The sequence below is a fragment of the Rattus rattus genome, chromosome 1 (assembly GCF_011064425.1).
Source record: "Rattus rattus isolate New Zealand chromosome 1, Rrattus_CSIRO_v1, whole genome shotgun sequence".
Taxonomy (NCBI): Eukaryota; Metazoa; Chordata; class Mammalia; order Rodentia; family Muridae; genus Rattus; species Rattus rattus.
Window position 1 is genome coordinate 57,929,502 of NC_046154.1, and position 19,070 is coordinate 57,948,571.

At 38.2% G+C, this 19,070-nt stretch overlaps 1 protein-coding gene across 1 annotated transcript in view; it reads right to left on the reverse strand.

The window, feature by feature from the left end:
- Positions 1-1,876: 1,876 nt before the first annotated feature.
- Mysm1 (Myb like, SWIRM and MPN domains 1) overlaps positions 1,877-19,070 on the reverse strand; it is a 32,532-nt gene continuing 15,338 nt past the window's right edge. The window contains exons 9-20 of the mRNA XM_032901868.1: positions 16,180-16,310; positions 14,874-14,977; positions 13,510-13,587; positions 11,847-11,935; positions 8,508-8,562; positions 8,131-8,181; positions 7,728-7,802; positions 7,045-7,233; positions 5,822-5,954; positions 3,197-3,302; positions 2,966-3,023; positions 1,877-2,175 (exon numbers count right to left, since the gene is read on the reverse strand). Coding sequence (XP_032757759.1) covers positions 2,017-2,175; positions 2,966-3,023; positions 3,197-3,302; positions 5,822-5,954; positions 7,045-7,233; positions 7,728-7,802; positions 8,131-8,181; positions 8,508-8,562; positions 11,847-11,935; positions 13,510-13,587; positions 14,874-14,977; positions 16,180-16,310 — 1,228 coding nt within the window. The 3' untranslated portion in view covers positions 1,877-2,016. The remainder of the gene's footprint in view (positions 2,176-2,965; positions 3,024-3,196; positions 3,303-5,821; positions 5,955-7,044; positions 7,234-7,727; positions 7,803-8,130; positions 8,182-8,507; positions 8,563-11,846; positions 11,936-13,509; positions 13,588-14,873; positions 14,978-16,179; positions 16,311-19,070) is intronic.

The following is a 19,070-nucleotide window of genomic DNA, read 5'->3' on the forward strand; positions in this document are numbered from 1 at the left end:
CTCTCTCTCTCTCTCTCTCTCTCTCTCTCTCTCTCTCTCTCTCTCTCTCGAACTTCTGTGTTATATGCTCCCTCAAGTTCCAGACTCATTTGTGCTTCTTTAGGGTCTTGGCTCTAACTATTCTCAGGAGGCCAAGGTTGGCAGAGCGGCCATCAGCAGCTGCCCAAGTGTAGACACTAGGACAAGAGAAAAGAGGGCGGCACAGAGAACAGACAGGAAACAAAAGCAGACAAACGGTAACTCTGGGTGTTCTGAATTTATGCTGTTAAAAACTGGTTAAGAATTTAATTCCTATGTAAAATATTTTCTCAACAGTAGATTTGAGATATATGTATTTTGCATATATTTCTCTGTATTTAAATATTCCATAAGATAAATTACAAATATATTCTATAGTCAGAAGATAGTTGTTTTTTTTCTTAATAGTTGCTTAAAAAGTTCTGTTCTCAAGGCCCTACACTCTGACTACTGCTATCCCTTGAGTTCTTGCAATGTATAGCTCAGGGTAGTGAATACAGTTAACCACTGGTGTGTGTAAAGCCCAAATTCAAGAAAGAACTTTTTAAAATTCAACATCATTCTGGAAAACAGCAAGAAAGTTAACTACCATCCCTTTCAGGTCTGTTCCAGCAGCCTGTGATCAGACAGGTGAAGGGAAGGAAAGCAAAAGGGGATGAGCTGCTACTGAGTTTTGTAGCCTTCTGGGCTTGCAGAGACACCAAGTGACAGAATTCAGCTCTTTGAGTCTCAGCTGCTGAGTTTAGGGAGCTGAGGGTGGAGCGAGGTCAGGTACCAGAGCTGAGCAGATTAGGTGAGAGCTCAGGACTCCTGATTATTTGCTCTGAGTTCTTATACTTCTAGACTTCAAGAGGACTTTTACAAAGTATGTTTCATTGTTTGTACTAAATGTACAGAGGGAAATGGAGAAACTGCTGACTTTCTTGTAAACTACATGTTAATTTGGGGCCCACACAATCTGAAAGTGAAGTTCCAAAGGTGTAGCCCAACAAGTCAGCAGATAAACCAGAGCTAGAGCAACACTCAGGGTGGGATTAGCCTCAGCTGCATAAAACGAACTTGGCCTAGAGAAAGCAAACTCCATTTCTAAAAATCACACAGCCCAAAGCAGACTCAGGCCACCTAAGACAGCAGCCGCTCCATCCGGTGCTACCTCCTTCTTTGGCTGTAACTACAACAGCAGCAAAAGAGAAAACTCTAAGCTCACAGTTAGTTTCCATATAACAAAACTGTCACCAATAGGAAGGCGTGGACAAGGGGAACCACCAGTTCTCCAGCTAGCAGAAATATTCACTAATAGTACATGAACGATTTGAATTGTACATGAAAAAAGGTTACTTTTCACTTAAACATTTAAATCCCTGAGGAGGCTGACTATGGTGCAGTCTAGTGGTTCACAATAAGACTGAGGCAGATACAGCAGACTGAAGGTTGGTCCCTCTTCCCTTGGTCTCCCTGTCTGAACGTTTCTAAGGGCGTTCCCCTTGCAGTGCTGGCACTTCAGAGCATGTTGTCCGATTATCAGTCAGTAGTTCTCAACCACATTAACCTGTTCCACACGTAGGCTGCAACACCCACATATCCAAATCTCACACACACACACACACACACACACACACACACACACACACACACACACACACACACTCCTCATGTGGGGAACATGTGGGGAGAAAGTATGTCTCATGAGATAAGAAAAGCAGACTCCTTCGGAGAAGAGCCAGTTTAGCCATAGTCTAGTTATCAAGCTGCACACCGTAAAGCTGGCCAGAGCTCAAGCCATTATGGCCACTGCGCCGCTTACTATAGGCAGGGGTCTACCTACCACTCTTGATTACTACTCTAAGAACAGCCAATCTCTCTTCCTTCACACATTATTTATGTGGGAAAGTTTAGAGTTTTATGGATTAACAGAAAAAAATACATAATTTATATTGCTTTAAAATCTCAATTATTTACAATAGCATGCCAAGATTAGAACATCTTACTTTAAAATAATTACATGAACAATTCCTTTGCACTGTTTTCTTCTGCCAGTCCATTTTCTTCCTTGCTTTTGTAATTGGAAAGGAACAAATTTTCAACTTGAGTCAAGAATTCCTCAGCGATGTAACAATTGGCTACTTTGCTTAGTGTTTTCCTTAGACACTCCAACAGCTAGTAGAAAAAAAAGTTTTATATTTAAATACTTAAGTATTAAAAGGGCTTGCATAACTGTCACTATTTCTTTTTAGACCTCAGATTTCTTACTATTCGAATGAGAAACACTGTCCTCACCATCTCCGACTGGAGCACCGGGAGTCACCGCTGAAGGTAAATCCAGCTCCCTACCAACTCCACAGGAAACAAGCAATACAAGAAGTGCTGCCTACTTTGTACGAGTCTGTGACTTTGGCCCTCTGAGCAGTTTTCTGGGGGATGCATACAGTGGTCTTTCAATAGTATACAGAAAAAGGCTGCAAAAAGTATGTTTACTTTTTTAGATTATTCCTAAACGACTAAAATAAAACAAACCAGAGATGTTAAACAGTCTATTCATCTTAATCAAAAGTAGAAAAATAATTCTAAACCTTTAGAATTTTCAAGTACAAAGTTAGAGCAAAATGACCATTTAAATTTAAATTACATTTATACTATGTTTCTTAAAAACGACTGACCATTATGGTTAAGAGGAAAACATGGTGCTTGTAAAGTTTAAAGAAAGATAAAAGGTTCTTCACTGTACACAATAATAACCTGCTAAGAAATATATCAGTTAACATTGACAAATGTGTTCTAAAAGAGAATTATTTCTGTATATACACTTAACCAATAAAACACACTAATTTTGCAAAGTGAATCAATAAAGAAACATCTAAAATGAATTCACAAAACAGTGGAAAACACAGCAAGATGACCAGCTTTGCAATCTGAGCAATGAAACCAATTAAAAATGAAGGCAACTTACTTTCTGCAGACAAGTTAGGTCAGAATCCCGGCGAAAGATTTTATCCATGGGGACGCTGCTATAGGAAGAAATATCAGAAGAAATCGATGAGATAAATATACAGTTGGTTGTGTAATAAACTGTCCTTAATGCCAGACATCAGTATTCTATTTGTAATCTAGGCTTTACTTTCTCTGATTCAGTTTAAGAGAAAGACTGCCAATGTAGCGTATCAGAAACCACAGCACATACCTATGAGAGAGCCTGTATTTTTCGATTATCCATCTTGTCTTCTCAAACACTAATTCCCACTGAGGTTCTTCTAACATCTGTTGTACTTCAAATTTGTAAGGTAAACCTAGAGAAGTATAAAGAGACACATTTTCATCAACTATTTCTCCAATCCCCTTTTAATTAAAATTCTCTTTAGTGTTTTTAGATCATAGCTTGGCAGGCCAACAGAACAGCTCTTTGAAGATACTGGGCATTCATCAAATGTTTACTGACTGACTTTACTTCTCCTCCCAGCATGTCTATGCTAAGCTATTTCTATCAATGAGAAGTAAAAAGTGCCCCTTCTCTGACAGTTCTGTGAAAAGGCCTGTGAAGGCAGGCTGTCCTCTCGGTTATCTTCTGAGCAGGAGAGGGCACTGTCAGTACCAACCTGGGGCTGTACAACAGTCACAGGCCCATGACAATGCTGCAGCAGCAGGCAGCATTGCTATTTTAAAACTGAGGCGACTAGCAGGCCTTATGACTAGGGCAATGGCACTTTCCCAATGAAAGAAAGGCCACACTAACTATCAATATACAAAAAGAGGTATTTGGAAGAGAAAAGAGACAGCAAGCCTAAGGATAATTAGAGCTCTTTTCATTCCTCAGATTTCCTCTCCTCTCTTTCTATTTGTCTCCTCTAGCAACTGAAGAACAATGACATACTGCAGGGGTCACTGAGCAAGTGACCCCTTGGTGAGGACAACACCTGGCATACCTGGATACCTGGATTGCATACAGAGCAGTAGCCAGCTACAGTAACTGCCTACTGAAAGCCTGGTGCAGGCTATAATCTTTGCAAGTACCAACTCTGTAAACAAGGTCATTTTATGCATCAGAGGCAAATGAGAGTGTAAGTCCCACAAAATAAACGGGGAATGTCAGAACCAGAATCTAAAGATAGTTGAGTAATTCCTATTCTTAATTAAAGTTGAAAGTGGGAATAAATGCTACAGGGTGCGGTAGGGCTGACAGAAAACATGTACATGAATGAATAAGCCGTATAGAACTACATAGTGTGACTAAGAAAAATTCTATTTAAAAAAGGTACCTAAGTAAATACTGCCTTTTATTCAGATTTTTAGCTACCACGGTATTAGAAAACTAATCACTAAGTATATTTTGTAACTGATCAAAGTTCAGAGAATGCTTAGCTATTAGAGACATTCTAAAGGGGTAACCTGGGTTCGGAGTAGAGAAGTACAGTCATCTCAAAGCCTCTTGACAACCTCAACTCTTGGGCCAGATGGTTTCCAAAAAATGAAAAGTAAGTGACTCACAGATCACAACCTGAGTTATATGCTAAATAAAAATATGGTTTTGTGTATTCTGTCTATTATTTTGGTCCTTATTAATTCATTTTGGCCAGAAGCAGAACTACATACATTTTAAATTATTAAATTTTATAGTATTTAAATGTAAAGTCACATGAACTCATTACCAACTAACTGTATTAGAAATGATTGGAATAGAGAGGCTCATGATCAAAACTCAGCAGACTGAGAGGCGACTAGAAGAAAAGTAAGTTTGTTGTGATGCTTTCTTTTATAACTTTTATAAATTTGAGTTAAGTTGAAAACTCATGTGCCTTACGTGCTGTACTTAGCAGGGCACTCTGGACTATGACTATTGATACTCATTCAATTTAGTGCTTATTAGTTGGTACTAGGCATAAAAAATAATAAATACATTGCATTAAGAGACAAAGTGGTCATTACGGCAGAAAACATTGCAGATTTATATATATAAAAGATATATTAGCAGTCAAAAGGATTGAAAAGACTTTATGAAGTATAGGATGCTAAAAAAGATAAAGAGTAAGAGATTAATTATTAAGTAAACATTCATTTAGAATCCACTTTATACCAGGCTCAGGGCTAGACACTGGATAGAAAAGTGAGTACGGTACAGCATGTAGTGACAAGGATGTCCTGATTCAATGGGAAGGAAACACTGCAAGTGCCTATCACACACAACTACACACAGAGAAGATCTGAGTCTCCAACTACTTTCCTTCCATCAAAGTTCCCTCCCTGCCTTTCTTAGTCTACTTCCTATGTAGACAGAGCTGACCAGGACAACCACAAGGAGATATACAGGAGACACACATCCCAGAGAAACCAAGTTGGGCAATGGGCTATGTCAAATTAATCTGTCTTAAAACAGATGGACTTAGGACATCTAATCTGTCTTTGGGAAGCCTAACATCCTGGGACGTGACAGAAAGCTGGGGTTATGGTTTTATATTTTCTTTATTTACATGGCACAGCAGGGAAAGCAAGATGATATGAGAACTATGTTTTATGTACTACAATGTCTGCAGTGCCCAGTATAGACACTGCCTGTGTGTGCAATGTTTAGTGTCCAAAATGTACAGCTTGTGCAACACAATGCCTCCAGTGCTCAGCATGTACACTGCCCGCTCTAACACTGTTTTCTTTTATTTAAGGCCACTAGAATGAAAGGAAAGGCGCTGATTTAACTAGGTGGCATCCATCAAGTCCACAGTTGACTCACGATCTATCTCATTAAAGAGTTTTACAGTTCTAAGTTCCTTCATTTGAGGACAGGGACAGCAAGAACTTATTATTGATGACAACTTACGATAGGTACCATCAGGGCTAAGTTCTTCACTTATAACCAAGCAGGTAATCTGGGAATATGGTAAAGGATTACTTCGATTATATGGACTAACAATCATTCCAATGAACTTTGCTCCTCCTCTGGAGAAATAACTCTGCAATGATAAGAAAAGTATAATTAATTTCAACTATCAAAGCTCTACACAGCTAACTGGAGAAAAGAACACAAAAAAGGGCCCCATCTAAACAGCAGCAACTAAATGAAATGCCTTAAGTATTATTTTTCAGGCTAAAGTCTTTGCTGTTCGTCAGAAATGATCCTTAAAAAATACATGCAGCATGGCTCGGGGGATGACTTAGTATGTAATAGTAGTTGCTATGCAAGCAGGAGGAGCAGGACTCACTTATGCAGAATCCACATAATAAACCTGGTGTGAACAGGTATATGCACATGTAACCTGTAGCCTTAGTGCCGGGGAGGGAGATGGGGAGACGGAGCTCTGCTGAGTACCAGCCCGGCTACAGGTTCAGTGAGAAACCCCATCTCAGGGGAGTAAGAGGGAAAGTGACAGGACACTGACTGTTCTCCTCCGCAGCAAGCACATAGGAGTGTGCACCTCGCCACGCACGCACGCACGCATGCACGCACGCACGCACACAGTTATAGACAAAAGGCAGCGTGAGCGCTCACATACATTAGTTGAGTGCGATGGTACATATCTACCTCAGTGCTCAAGTCAGAATGGAGAATTACCACACACTCCTGGTTAGCCAAGGGCCACGGAGTAATAGTCATTGTCACACAAAATGAAACAAATATTACAAATGTGTTCACATACTATAATTTGTTATAATTCTTACTAACATGGCAATAACTTACAAATAGCTACCTATATAGAAAACACACATTAAATATAAAATTGAAAACATAACTTTTTTCCCAAGAGAGGTGTCAATGCTTTTGACTACTACAGTTACAAGTCCTGCCCTACTGCACACTGTCAGTTTTAAAAGGCTCTAGAAGCTTGTCTAAACCAAAACAACGACAACAACAAAAAACCTGTCTAAACTCAACTGCTGACCTTTCAAATGCTTATTAATGTAATTTCATGGAAAAAAACCAAATTATTTCAAAACTGCAGATGTAAAGAATGCTGGAAGTGTAAAGCTAAAAATAATACTGCTATTCCATAGAAATCAAAAGAAGATGTGTAGCAATTTATAAAATGTAGGTATGTAGCTCACCTGGTATTTGGCTTGTGTGTCAATATCGCGTAAAGACGGATTAGGATCAAATGCAGGGTGAGAGTGGTACCACCCAATAACACTGCAGCCTCTGAGAGCCAAGGTTTCTGAGGCCTGTGTCTGGGACACAGGGTCCATCTCACACTGAAGTCCTGTACTCAGACTGTTACATGGTTCTGCTGCACAGACCTGTAAGATTGTTCTTGCATGATTGTAGTGAAATCAATTGTATTACTTGCCAAATAAACTCCAAAAGTGTGACTATAGGCTAGGAATTTAGCTAGCACTTTTCTAATCTAAAAGGCATGATAATGGCTAGTTTCCAGGTTGCACCATAATGCCTACCCAATGGCATTTTCAACCATTTCTATTACATAGGAAAATAATTCCAGCAGAATGATGAATACCAGTTTTTACCCACAAGACTAGCATACTAGCCCTTAGTTGTAGCTTTTTCCTGGTGAAGGCAGTGTGTAGCCAAGGCTGGCAGACTGCTCTCCCTCTTGATAGAAAACAGATACTCAGTATATAGAATGCTAAGTCATTTCTGAGTATATAATTTTCTATACTTGTATACTCTCATACATAGAGATATAAATCAGTATTTTCATTATATTTTCGGAATTCTATAAAATATTTGGTATAGCGGCTGGTAACTGAAATGTTTTAAAAAGAAGACTTACTTCAAGGACCTTATCAGCTTCTGAGTATCTTCCTCCTAAAAGCCCAATCACCTCTGCCATAGACACGTGGGCATGCTAAAGGAAACATGAGGGCAGACTCAGACCACATTCACAAACACAGCTACCAAGTCACAATCTGCCTCACTCTCTGGAACACTGCTGTCAATGCACTGACTGTACAGTTCTGAAGGAGAAAACTCACATCAACTCATTTTTTTTTTCCTAAACTATGGAAACATTCAATTGTCTGGCTTTCCTTCAAATGAAAAACCCAATTCCTTGTAAAGAGAATTAGTTAAAAACTGAAATATATATGTATCTTCTTTCTCTTAGGTCTACAAAAAAAAAAAAAAATACATGAACACAAAACAGAGATAAGTGAAGCACAATAGGTCATCCTTACCAGATCCATTATTAAAAGTGCTTCTGAAGCTACTTTCACCTGAAATGGCTCCTGAAATATAAAAAGAAAAGAAGGAAAGAATAAAAAGAGAGATTTTGTTCTCCCTGATAGAATATCCATCTTTTCTCTTTACCCACCCCACCAAGGTCTCACCATTCATCAAAGTCCAATGCAAACTAGACTTTAAAACACCTAAGCTCAAAGCCCCAGCAGGAAACTACCCTCTCTCCTCTCATTTCTGCCTGACTCATTCACCAGATCCTTAATATCCCTGCCATGTCCAATTCATCTACATACATGCCTCACACACACACAGATAAAGGGTATTTCCCATCCAACTGGGACATTATCTATGCACACTCACTGGTAATAAGTACCTGCTTTTCTTCACTGAAAAAATGACAAGGTATCAGTTGGAAGGGATCAAGTGAGCTGAAAAAGAAAAAAAATAATATAGCTCAAAGAGACCAAGAAAAGTATTAATCACTAATTTGAAAAATTAGCAATGATATAAACCCAAACTTTTGCCTGAAGGAAAAAAATATTAGACTAGGAGAATCCCTTATAAGGAGTTACACATGCTTTTAGATGTGACAGAAAGCAGGATCTCTGGGACAAGATAGCCCTGTTGTGTCATTTTCTTTTAGCAACCAAAGGCTCATGATAAACAGACATAGTTCTTCAGCTGACAAGAGGCTAACATTGCAATGAAACAACTATTTCCCGACATGAGACCCGCAGAAAGTTCAAGTAAGAAGGTTCTCATAAAGCTGGCCGGGTTGAGTGTTAGGACGCATGCCTTTAATCGCACTATTAGAAGGCAGAGGTTAATCTGGTCTAGGTCAACCAGGGATACATATGGAGACTGTCGCAAAAGAAACACATGCACATACCAACACTATCGTAACAGATCCACTACAATGGAACTCCAATAAATACTTAAGTTAGGGAGTAGCAAGTCGGCTAAACAAATTAATGTAAACAGAAAGCCTATATTATTTCAAAATGTAAAGAAATGGAGAAAAGAATCTAAGCAAGGCTAGATTTAAAAGCATGTGTGGAACCAGAAAGAAACGCTAGAAAGGTTTGACCACTAAAAACTGTTTAAGAAAAAAATAGCAGAACAATTTTTAAAATTTATTAATTTTTTTAGATTTATAAAATTTTACTTTCTGTGTATCAGTGTTTTGCCTGAATGCAGGTATGTAAGTTTGTGTGCCTGGTGCCCATGACAGTCTGAAGAGAATGTCAGATTCCCTGAAGCTGGAGTAATGGACAGTTGTGAGCCACCATGAGGGTGCTGGAAACTGAACCTAGATCCTTTTCAATGGCAGTAAATGCTTTTAACCACTGAGCTTTATCTCCAGGTACTGAAAAAATGTTTATAGAAAGAAAATCAGAAATGTTTCTAAATTAAACAACTTGGAGTAGTATGTTGAATTCCCAACGACAACAGAGTTCCTGAGTGTACTTTATTAGGCTTGTGCCCCAGGGCCCGAAACATGCAGACAACTTTTTAAAATGAACAAAGATCTTTAAATCAATGTAAAAGTGGGCGACATGAGACATCCTTGTAATCTTAGCACTTGGAAGGCGGCAGCAGGAAGATCAGTACTTTAAGGTCATTCTCAGCTGCATATCAAATTTGGGGCTACGTTGGAACATATCAGATCGTGTATGAAAACCAAGAAAACAAGATGACTCCCTCCACCCCCAATGTTTATGGGCTGGAGAAATGGCTTGGAGGTTAAGAGGAATTGATGCTCTTCCGGAAGACCCTGACCACACGGCCCCTCACAATCATCTGTAACTCCAGTTCCAGGGATCCAACAGATTCTTATAACCACCAAAGCTATCAGGCATGCACTCACACATATGTAGGTCAAACAGCCATACACAGAAAAATAAATAAAACCAACAAAAATAGCAATGCCAACTGAGATGGAGTAGGAATGTATGCTTGTTGACGAGAGAAGAGACTGGAGTGTCTGAATTTAACCTGCACAGACAGGAGCAGGCTGCTGTGTCCTCAAGGGCTGCTGAAGAGGAAGGTCAGAGAGCCAGAGAGACACTTAACGGACAGAACACAAAAGCAGATATGGAAACAGAGGCATTAGATACTGAACTCCAGCCAAAGTCTAGAAAAGCAAAGGGGTGACTAATAGTAATGGGTCATGAAAAATAAACACTACAAGTGCACAGCCATGCTTGGTAAGAATGCCCTACTGTAAACAAGACTACAACTTTTAAATTCAAGTTTTAAGCAAGATACATATGATTTGTGTATGAGACTGTGCTAATGTATATAAGATGACTAAATAATGATTTCCAAGGCTTATTCCAGCAGACCTTTTTATTTGGTGATCAATAGTAGAAATAGTACCTTTATTGAAATGTTAAATTGCTAAATCAATCAATCAATCAATCAACCAACCAACCAACCAACCAACCAACCAACCAACCAACCAACCAACCAACCAATCAGTGCTAAGAGCACAAAGCTAAGAAAAATATGCATCAATTTAAAGTTCCTGGCAACACAGAACAATTTAAAAATCACAATAAATCTAAATCTCACATTTAGATCCAGAATATTAAATGTCTAAGTACTGGAAGGAGTCTAGGCTTATTAAAAAAATAAAAAATACTTTGTCCATTTTGCCCACAGGGTAAGGTTAAATTTCCATTTTGGAGAGGTAACAGAATTATAGTAAAATGTCTAAGGTTCCTGGGCCTTTCTAAGCCTGTACTTAAACCACAATTTCTACACTAAGCAGCACAACCAAATACAGTATGTCTCGTTGCCATTCCATTATCTTGCAGGTAAATGGGTGTGACACTGACACTGCAAAGGTCTGTCAAAGGATCAACCGTGTTCACATAAATAAGAACATAAACACAGTACACGGTGTTAGCTGCTTTAGTTAACTCCAAGGAAACAGAACTGCAGCAGCACTTCCTAACATCTTGCCAAAACTAAAGTCTACTTAACATGGCATGGCAGGAAGTAAGACGCCTAGAAAATCAAGGAACTCAATTTACTAAGACAATTTTGCAAATTAAAATTTTCAGCTTACTGTATCACATTAAAAACAACAAACCCCACAACTACTTGTGAACATTCAAGCAGAACATGAGACTATCTGACCATGTGTAGGGTTGAATGGCTCCCATTACACACAGGTCTCCTAGACAATAATCCCCAACACTCGGTGTGCCAGAATTTTGAAGCACTAGTTCAAATTTTCCCAAACTGATAATCGGTGGTAAAATAATTTAAAAAAAAAAATTCCAAAATGTAATCAGCAAGGCTAAGAGAATGGTTCAGTGGTTAAGTGTTTGTCTTATAAGCACAAGAGCTTGAGTCTGGAGTCCCAGAAACCCATGCAAATGCTGGGCGAGCAGAGTAGCTCACCTGTCATTCCAGTCAAGCTGACTAGCGAGATTAACAACATCGACACACTGAGGTTTGGATGGAGACCATGCCTCAATACAACAGTGTGAGGATAACAGAGGAACGTTCTTGACATCAGCCTTGGGCTCACACATGCATAGAGACATGAACGCACGCTCACGCAGGGGAAAAAGAAAATACTATTTTCCTAAATACATCTTGTAAGAAGTATCTAATGCAGCTACTGGGCTGGGTGTGTTTCCATGTACTTTCTAACCATGTAGTAAGTTAAGAAAATACATTATATAACATAACATTGTACCTTTTGGGAAGTTTTGAAGCTTTTGAAAATTTAATAGGTTTGCACTTTTCCTCCTCTTCTCTTCTTGCCAACTCCTCCACAGATAGATGCTAAAACAAAACAGCCAATCAAAGGGTTCATCAGCTACTCAGGCAGAATAAATATAACAGTTAAGGAGATGTGAGAACAAGACCAACCAAGTTGGTATACATTGTTTGCTACTAATAAATATTGGGCAATAACTTCTAAAATTATGTCAAATTATATAACTCCATCAAAAGGAACATTTGTTTCTTCTGACTTGCCCATTTCAATCAGTGGCAGCAGTCATTAAGTTTCAAAAGCCTTCAAGTCTTTCCTTTCTTATTTCAGATTTCCACGGCTCAGATGGCTGATTTTCTTTCATAGCAGTGTGATAGTCAAGCGTGCAGACTCCAGGGCTAAGGAGGCAGCTTTGTGGTGAAGCATGCCACCTGCACAAAGCGCTGGTTTGATTGCTGGCACCATGGAATGGGGTCCTTAACATCTTGAGATTCTGGCAGAAATGTCCAGCTCTACACATCATTAGCTGAGAGACCATCACCAAGCCCTGGAGCCCTCATGCTTCAGTTGCCACATCTTTATGAAGCAAATAATAACACAGTACTAATAGTGTCATGGTGTGCTGTGAAGTTAAATGTTAATGTTCATAATCTCGTCACCCCTACACCCTAATTAAGCATACTATGTACCTTTCCCAGAAGATTAGTATTTTCCTATATCTGTACCTTTGCTTGCGCAACTCCCTCAGCCTAGAATGCTTCCATCTACATTTTGAGATGATTCTTCTCCTGATCCTTTGGTTCAAACATCTCAATTTGTGTGAACTCTTTCCTCATCACACTCTTTAGGAGTACCTCATATCCTTAGACAAACCTTACGGGAAGGAACCATATATTACTTCTTCTTATACCAACAAGAGTCCAGGTGTAAGGTTGGGGTGGGTAGGGAGGCCTGAGAAAGGTAACATTTATTGAGTACCTCGTCTGAGCAGGTTTACTGAATGACTCTAGGATCTTAACATACTTCATCTCAATTCTTTTAAAATCCTTCCAGAGGGCTATCATCTATACTTCATAGATTCAAATTTGAGATTTAGTACAGTTAAGTAGCTACTTGAGATAACAAAGCTAATAAATACACTTAATACTTTCTTTCCACTCTACTACTCTAATTATGTACAACAAATTTTACATGTCAACACCTGTGTACATGTGTTCAATATGTACAATATTTGTTGCCTATGTTTCCTATCAGGGTCTCAACTTCTATTAGTAGAAATAACACTTTAATATTTATAATTCAATATGCATAATGTTTAGAACAGTATTTTAATTGTTTATCAAATATCATTTAAAAGAATATCATTTAATGAAATGCATAGAGCACTCCAACTGCTCAGTCTGGTACATCTTGACTTAAGAGAGAATAATGTGGAAACCGAGAATCAAAATTCGCAGCACAAGTCAGACTTCTAGTTAACAGTACTATTTGCCTCTGGTTTAGTTAATGGTAATTTTTCAATAAACTAACTAACTAACATGGGAATGATCATACACACAGGAACAATGAAATCAACATAATACATAGGACTAAAATAATGAAACAAGGTTTCATGGGTGAACCACAAATAAGGTCAAATTACCTCAAATGTTTGCCCTTCTAAGTCTTTTGCATCACACCAGTTTCCCCATGGATCTCGGACCCTACGTCTCCTTGTTCTCTACATTAAGAAAAATACAACATTAAGGCAAATACAACAAAATTAACCTGGCAAAATCTTTAATACATGAACACACAAAATCTAAACACTAACTATGCAAGACTCTACTTAAGTATTTTAATGTCTGATCACCAACTCAATAAACTGTATTCTATTGACCATGTGTACCAGTCAGTTCTCTCCTTAGATACTCTACCAAATTCTTGTGAGCAGCAGCTGGCAAGGCAAGTATGAGGTGATGGTATCAATAAACCACTCTAATGGCACTAATGATTTTCTGCATTTAATTTGACTTCTTACTTCTTACTTTCCTTTCCACTACCTCTTAGCTAAAATACCAAGACAAAAATGTTAAGACCACAAAGAAGAAAAAAGAAAATGGATTTGCTCCCATTTATCTGTGGTAGAAAAGAACACACAGCAAAAGGTGTAGTGAATAGAAAAAAAAATAAAATAAGGTTGTGCTGCCAGCTTTAGAAAGGTGTCAAGTTAATACAAACAGTGAAAAACCACAAAATGTGGAGACTCTGTGAGTTATCTAGATTTGTAAACATCATACCTGAGGTGTGTAAAATGGACCCGCTTCTAAAGAGGTATGTAACTTGTGTGATCCAAAGAGCCATTTGAAAACAACCTTTCTTAAGACAGCAAATTCAGGTAGAAATTGCTCACAGCCAAAATAATCTGAGATTTATTTTACCTGTCACCAGTTTAATGTGAAGCCAATGAGATCTTATTGTGACTGGTTTACAGGAAACTTGCTAGATAATTGTTATTTTATTTTTGAGATATGGTCTCACTGTGGAGACCAGGCTGGCCTTGAACTCAACAGAAATCTGAATGCTGAAATTAAATGAACATGCCACCACACCCAGCTAGTGTGTACGGTGCTGTGCTTTTTTGTTTTTATGTTTTCTTAATATTTAGGGTCTTTTACCTACATGTATGTCTGTGTACTACATACATGCCTGATGCCCAGGAAGCCAGAAGGGCATGTTAGATCCTCTGGAACTGGAGTTACAAACACTTGTAATCTCCATGATGTGGGTGCTGAACCAAACTTGGGTCCTCTGTATGTTAGGTTTATAAATAAAAACCAAGTAGCCCAAGGCCACTTTAGTAAAACATGTTGTTACACACTTTGCCAATGAATTTGCAGGGTTTCCTAGTTTGGTTTCTGTCTTACATACAATTAATGGCTAAGGTGAACCACACGAGAAAAACACGTTCTTCTACTCAATGGCTACTTAAATTCCATAGACTCCACTCAATGCGCAGCTGCTTACCATGGACTGCAGGCGCCAGGCAAGCTGGTACGCTGCTTCTGCGTCTTTTCTGTCGGTCACTCGGACTTTATCAACTGGTTGTGGCCTGTTGTATATGGCCTGCTCTATTGGAATTCAGGAAAGATAAACAGTCTATTATCATGTGCAATCTGTAATTAGGAAGACAGACTATACTAACTACAGCTGAACCCCCATGATTCTTATCCCACTACCATACATTTGATGTGCCACTTAGTTTCTAAATAGTGCCATGATGCTCAATAAAAGCAATTATTTAATACAGAAAGCAGTATCTCATCTTTGTGGCTGCATCTAAAATAACTTAGTTTCCTAAAAAGCTAGTCTCTACGCAGAGCTTGGGGCACAAAAGCCACCTACATCAAAGAGTGACCTTAAGGTGGACTGTACATTCTCAACACACAAAAATGAAATCGTCTGTCGAGCCTTTCTGGTCAGCTCTCTAGCTCATCTCCAAAATCAGGGGTGGGAAGGCTCTGGTTCTTATTATTACCTGCGCCCATCACCATCAGCTTTCCTCAGAGTTTGTCACGTAAATTCAACGATAGGGTAGAATTCACTCTGACATACGTATACTCATCAACTTTGAATCAGAAAAATCAAGAATGACAGACTTTCACTAAATTGTGTGTACATGGGTACATGTGTGTAGTAGGTGCATGCATGTTAGAGTCATAGGACAACTTTTAGGAGTTGGTTCTCTCCTACCAAGTAGATCCCAGTGATCAAACTCAAGTCTCAGGCTCAGGGGCAAATGTGCTGAGCCATCTCACCTGTCTCATTAAAACATTTTTGTCCTTTTTTTATAATTAAATATACAGGTTCATAAGCATTTCCTTTGTTTAGTCATTGCTAGAAAGCGTATCTAGCAGGAATACAGTACAGGTTAAGTAATCCTTATTCAAAATATGTTAGAACAGATATACTCCAAATACCAGGCTTTGTTGGGTCTTGGAATATGCACAAAAAAGTTCCCAACATCTAATTTTTTTTAACAGTTATGCTGGTCTCAACTTGTATTTGTAAGTAAACAGGCTATTCTTAGATTTCTCTGATATTATTTACTTTTACTTGACAAAGAATTCTTTTGATGAATTATTTCTATTATGTAGATAAAATACTTTCCTTTAAAATTGTATCTTCAAAGGGAACCAGTTTAATTAGCAGCAATCTCTTTAACATCAAAATCTTAATGATACACTTATTTGAACCATCATAAAAATTAATGGGTGCTATATATAAGGATAAAAATGCCAAGTAAAAGATGTTGTTGGGTTTTTATTTTTACCACATCCAAAATTGATTGCTCCTATCAACTCGAGGTATGTATGAATCCGTCCAATACAATTAACATCCCCACAGTTCTTCAGGCCAGGACGTACTGAGGTCTTATTTAAGTATTTCGGTTTGCATATTTCCCTAATTAAGAGATGGAAGTACAATTATTCTGGATGAATAGAAACATTTTAAAAAGGATTTTTGGGAAAACTTTTAATATATGAAAAATCTTAAAATTTTACCTTCACTCAATGCCTAATTGTGTAACCAATACCCAAGTGTTCTTTTTTTCACATGTAAAATATCTTTAAAGGATTCGACAACTTACAAGTATTTGTAAAAATGATTGTGTTACAAGTATTCTTTCCCCAATACTAAGCCCCACAGATCCCAGGTATCCCCAAAACTTGAAATTAGAAGCTTGTTCTGTAAGAACCAAATTGACACATCTGTGAATAAAAGAGCACTTTGGGAATTAAGAAGCCTTAGTACTGGGACATCCCCTTACTATTCCTTTTGTATAGTATTGCCTCATGCTGCTAGGCAGCTAGTCTAGTACTGAGTTATACTCTCAGCCCCAAGGTTTTCCCAGCTTTGCCAATGCTGTTAATTATTAGCTCTCTCAAAAAACATTTAAGTATTGTATATTTATTTTTAATTGTAAGAACTTACTCTAAAAAAGGAAAACAGATATATTCTAGGGGATTCCAAAGGAAATCAAGAAACTCAGTGAAATTAAAAGATTCATACAATAATCTTATTTACTTAACATGCTCTGAACAGGAACAGAGAACTTTACAGTAGTAGAAATCAATTACTGATCAGCTAAATGCTGCAGTGTTAGACAGCCAGGCTCAACCTTCCCAATTCTGTAAGACTGACTACCAATTCCATCTTAGAAAGGAGTATAGGAGCTGGCCAGAATCACTACAGCACCTACTTAACATAAAGAAGTGGTGCGATACAGATGCAGATACCCACCTAGGCCTTAACTGACAGCACAGATGTGACTTGTTCACATTTTATTCTCTAAGTATCTGTGCTCTATGTCCCAGACACAGTTGTAGGAACAAGAGTCTGGGAGGTGAGCAATGCAAAGTTCCTGTTTTCAAAGACCTTAAATTCCAATGGAGACTATCAATACATAAAAAGGAATAATATATACTTTGTTATCAAACAATAGCTCTAAACAGAAAGAGAAGCCTAACGGAGACAGTCCAACAAACAGGCATAGACTACTTTAGATATGGTGCTTGGGGAAGGCCTTGCTAAACGTACAAAATTAAATCCATAAATCTACAAGGTCCACAGAAGGTGAAAATAAGTGTGATAGAGGAGAATACTGTAACTACCTCAGAAAAGCCGAGGCTTCCGTGTTTGATGAAAGGAAAGCGAACTATGCGAGCATGACAAAAATATAGGGAAGCGCACAGCTACTGAAGAACGGCAGGGGCCTGGAAACCGGCTTCATCTGCATCTGTCTTCTCTACTCAACAGGCTTACGCATGGCTTAGATAGTAAACATTTCTGTTCACCAAAGACTCTAAGTCTTCTTCCTCCAACAACTAAAATGCCTTCTGTCATCTAAGCAGTGTCTTAAAGGGGGCACTTGATTAACAGAACAGACAGAACTGCCTTCACATTGCCTGCATTGTTACAGGACTATGGTAGGAGACGATTCACAAAATGGCAGCATTTTCAGTGGTATTAAGTTGTATGACAAAAACAAATAAAGGATGCCAGAACAGGGAGGAGCATCGCCACACACATCACTTTCCTTGAGCAGAACCAAAGAGTCAAAGAGCCAGTACCAGAAGCTCTGAAGGAAGAGAAGGTAAGGCCAGAGTTACAGCTCTTTAAATACTGAATCAACCCGGAAGCTGAAGTCGCCTTCACAAGAGAACTGAAGACAGTTTAAATATAACACATGGTATGTGGTAGAATAAGGTAAAATAATGTTACTAACAGTTGACTAACACTTTAATAAAAACATACCCCTAAGTAAAACCAATTGTACCTGTTCTCATGGAAAAGAAAGATCTGTATGTCTCTTTGTTTTCAACACTTTATCTTCTCTTTTTAAAAGAAATACCATCTATATTGTTCTATACTTTATACTTTTTCTTTAAAAACATTTCTTTTGCTTTCATACTTTTCTAATAAATATCTCATACTTAAACAGCAATATCAAATATGCTTTGTGTATTAAATAAAAGGACTTAGGAAACTACTGCCATATATAATCGACACCATCTCTGTAATTTATCCTGCTAATTTAAAAGCCAAAATTCAGTGTGACAAACTTTGTCTAAAATAACATTAAATATACACAAGTTGTGACATTTCTGAGGTAGAAATTGTTTTGAAAGTCTTTGATTTTGGCTATCAATCATTTTATTTCCAAAACCAAACCCAGGTATGAAGAGAGATCTAATTTAATCCACATTTAAAAGCTGTCAACTAGGTAATGTAGAGTAATAGAATGAGTGAGTTGGACTGACACCTTTCTTGGGTCAGTGTCTGGTTGAAAGATCAAAGGCAGGTACTCTAAGATCTGAGATCCCATTGCCTATTTCACAGGCCTGTTGTGAAGACTCAAATGAGATGATTCAGGGCAGCCTTCTGTAAACCACAAAGCTCTAGGCAAATGGCAGTTGTTTCTCTTAAGTATTTCTTACTCTAATGACATTCTTAGCCAGAAGATGGTTCTTCAGTGGTCGTGTTGGTGCAAAATCACCACGACACAAAGCCAGAGCAAACATTTTGTGAGAACATGGCTGTCTTTAAAAGCCAAGTAAATTAATGTTATCTAAGTGCAATGAGTTATTTAACAATGTACATGTTAATCTTAGGTAGCATTTTAGGTTCTAGAAACAGGACAGAGAAACCTTCGATAGAGGA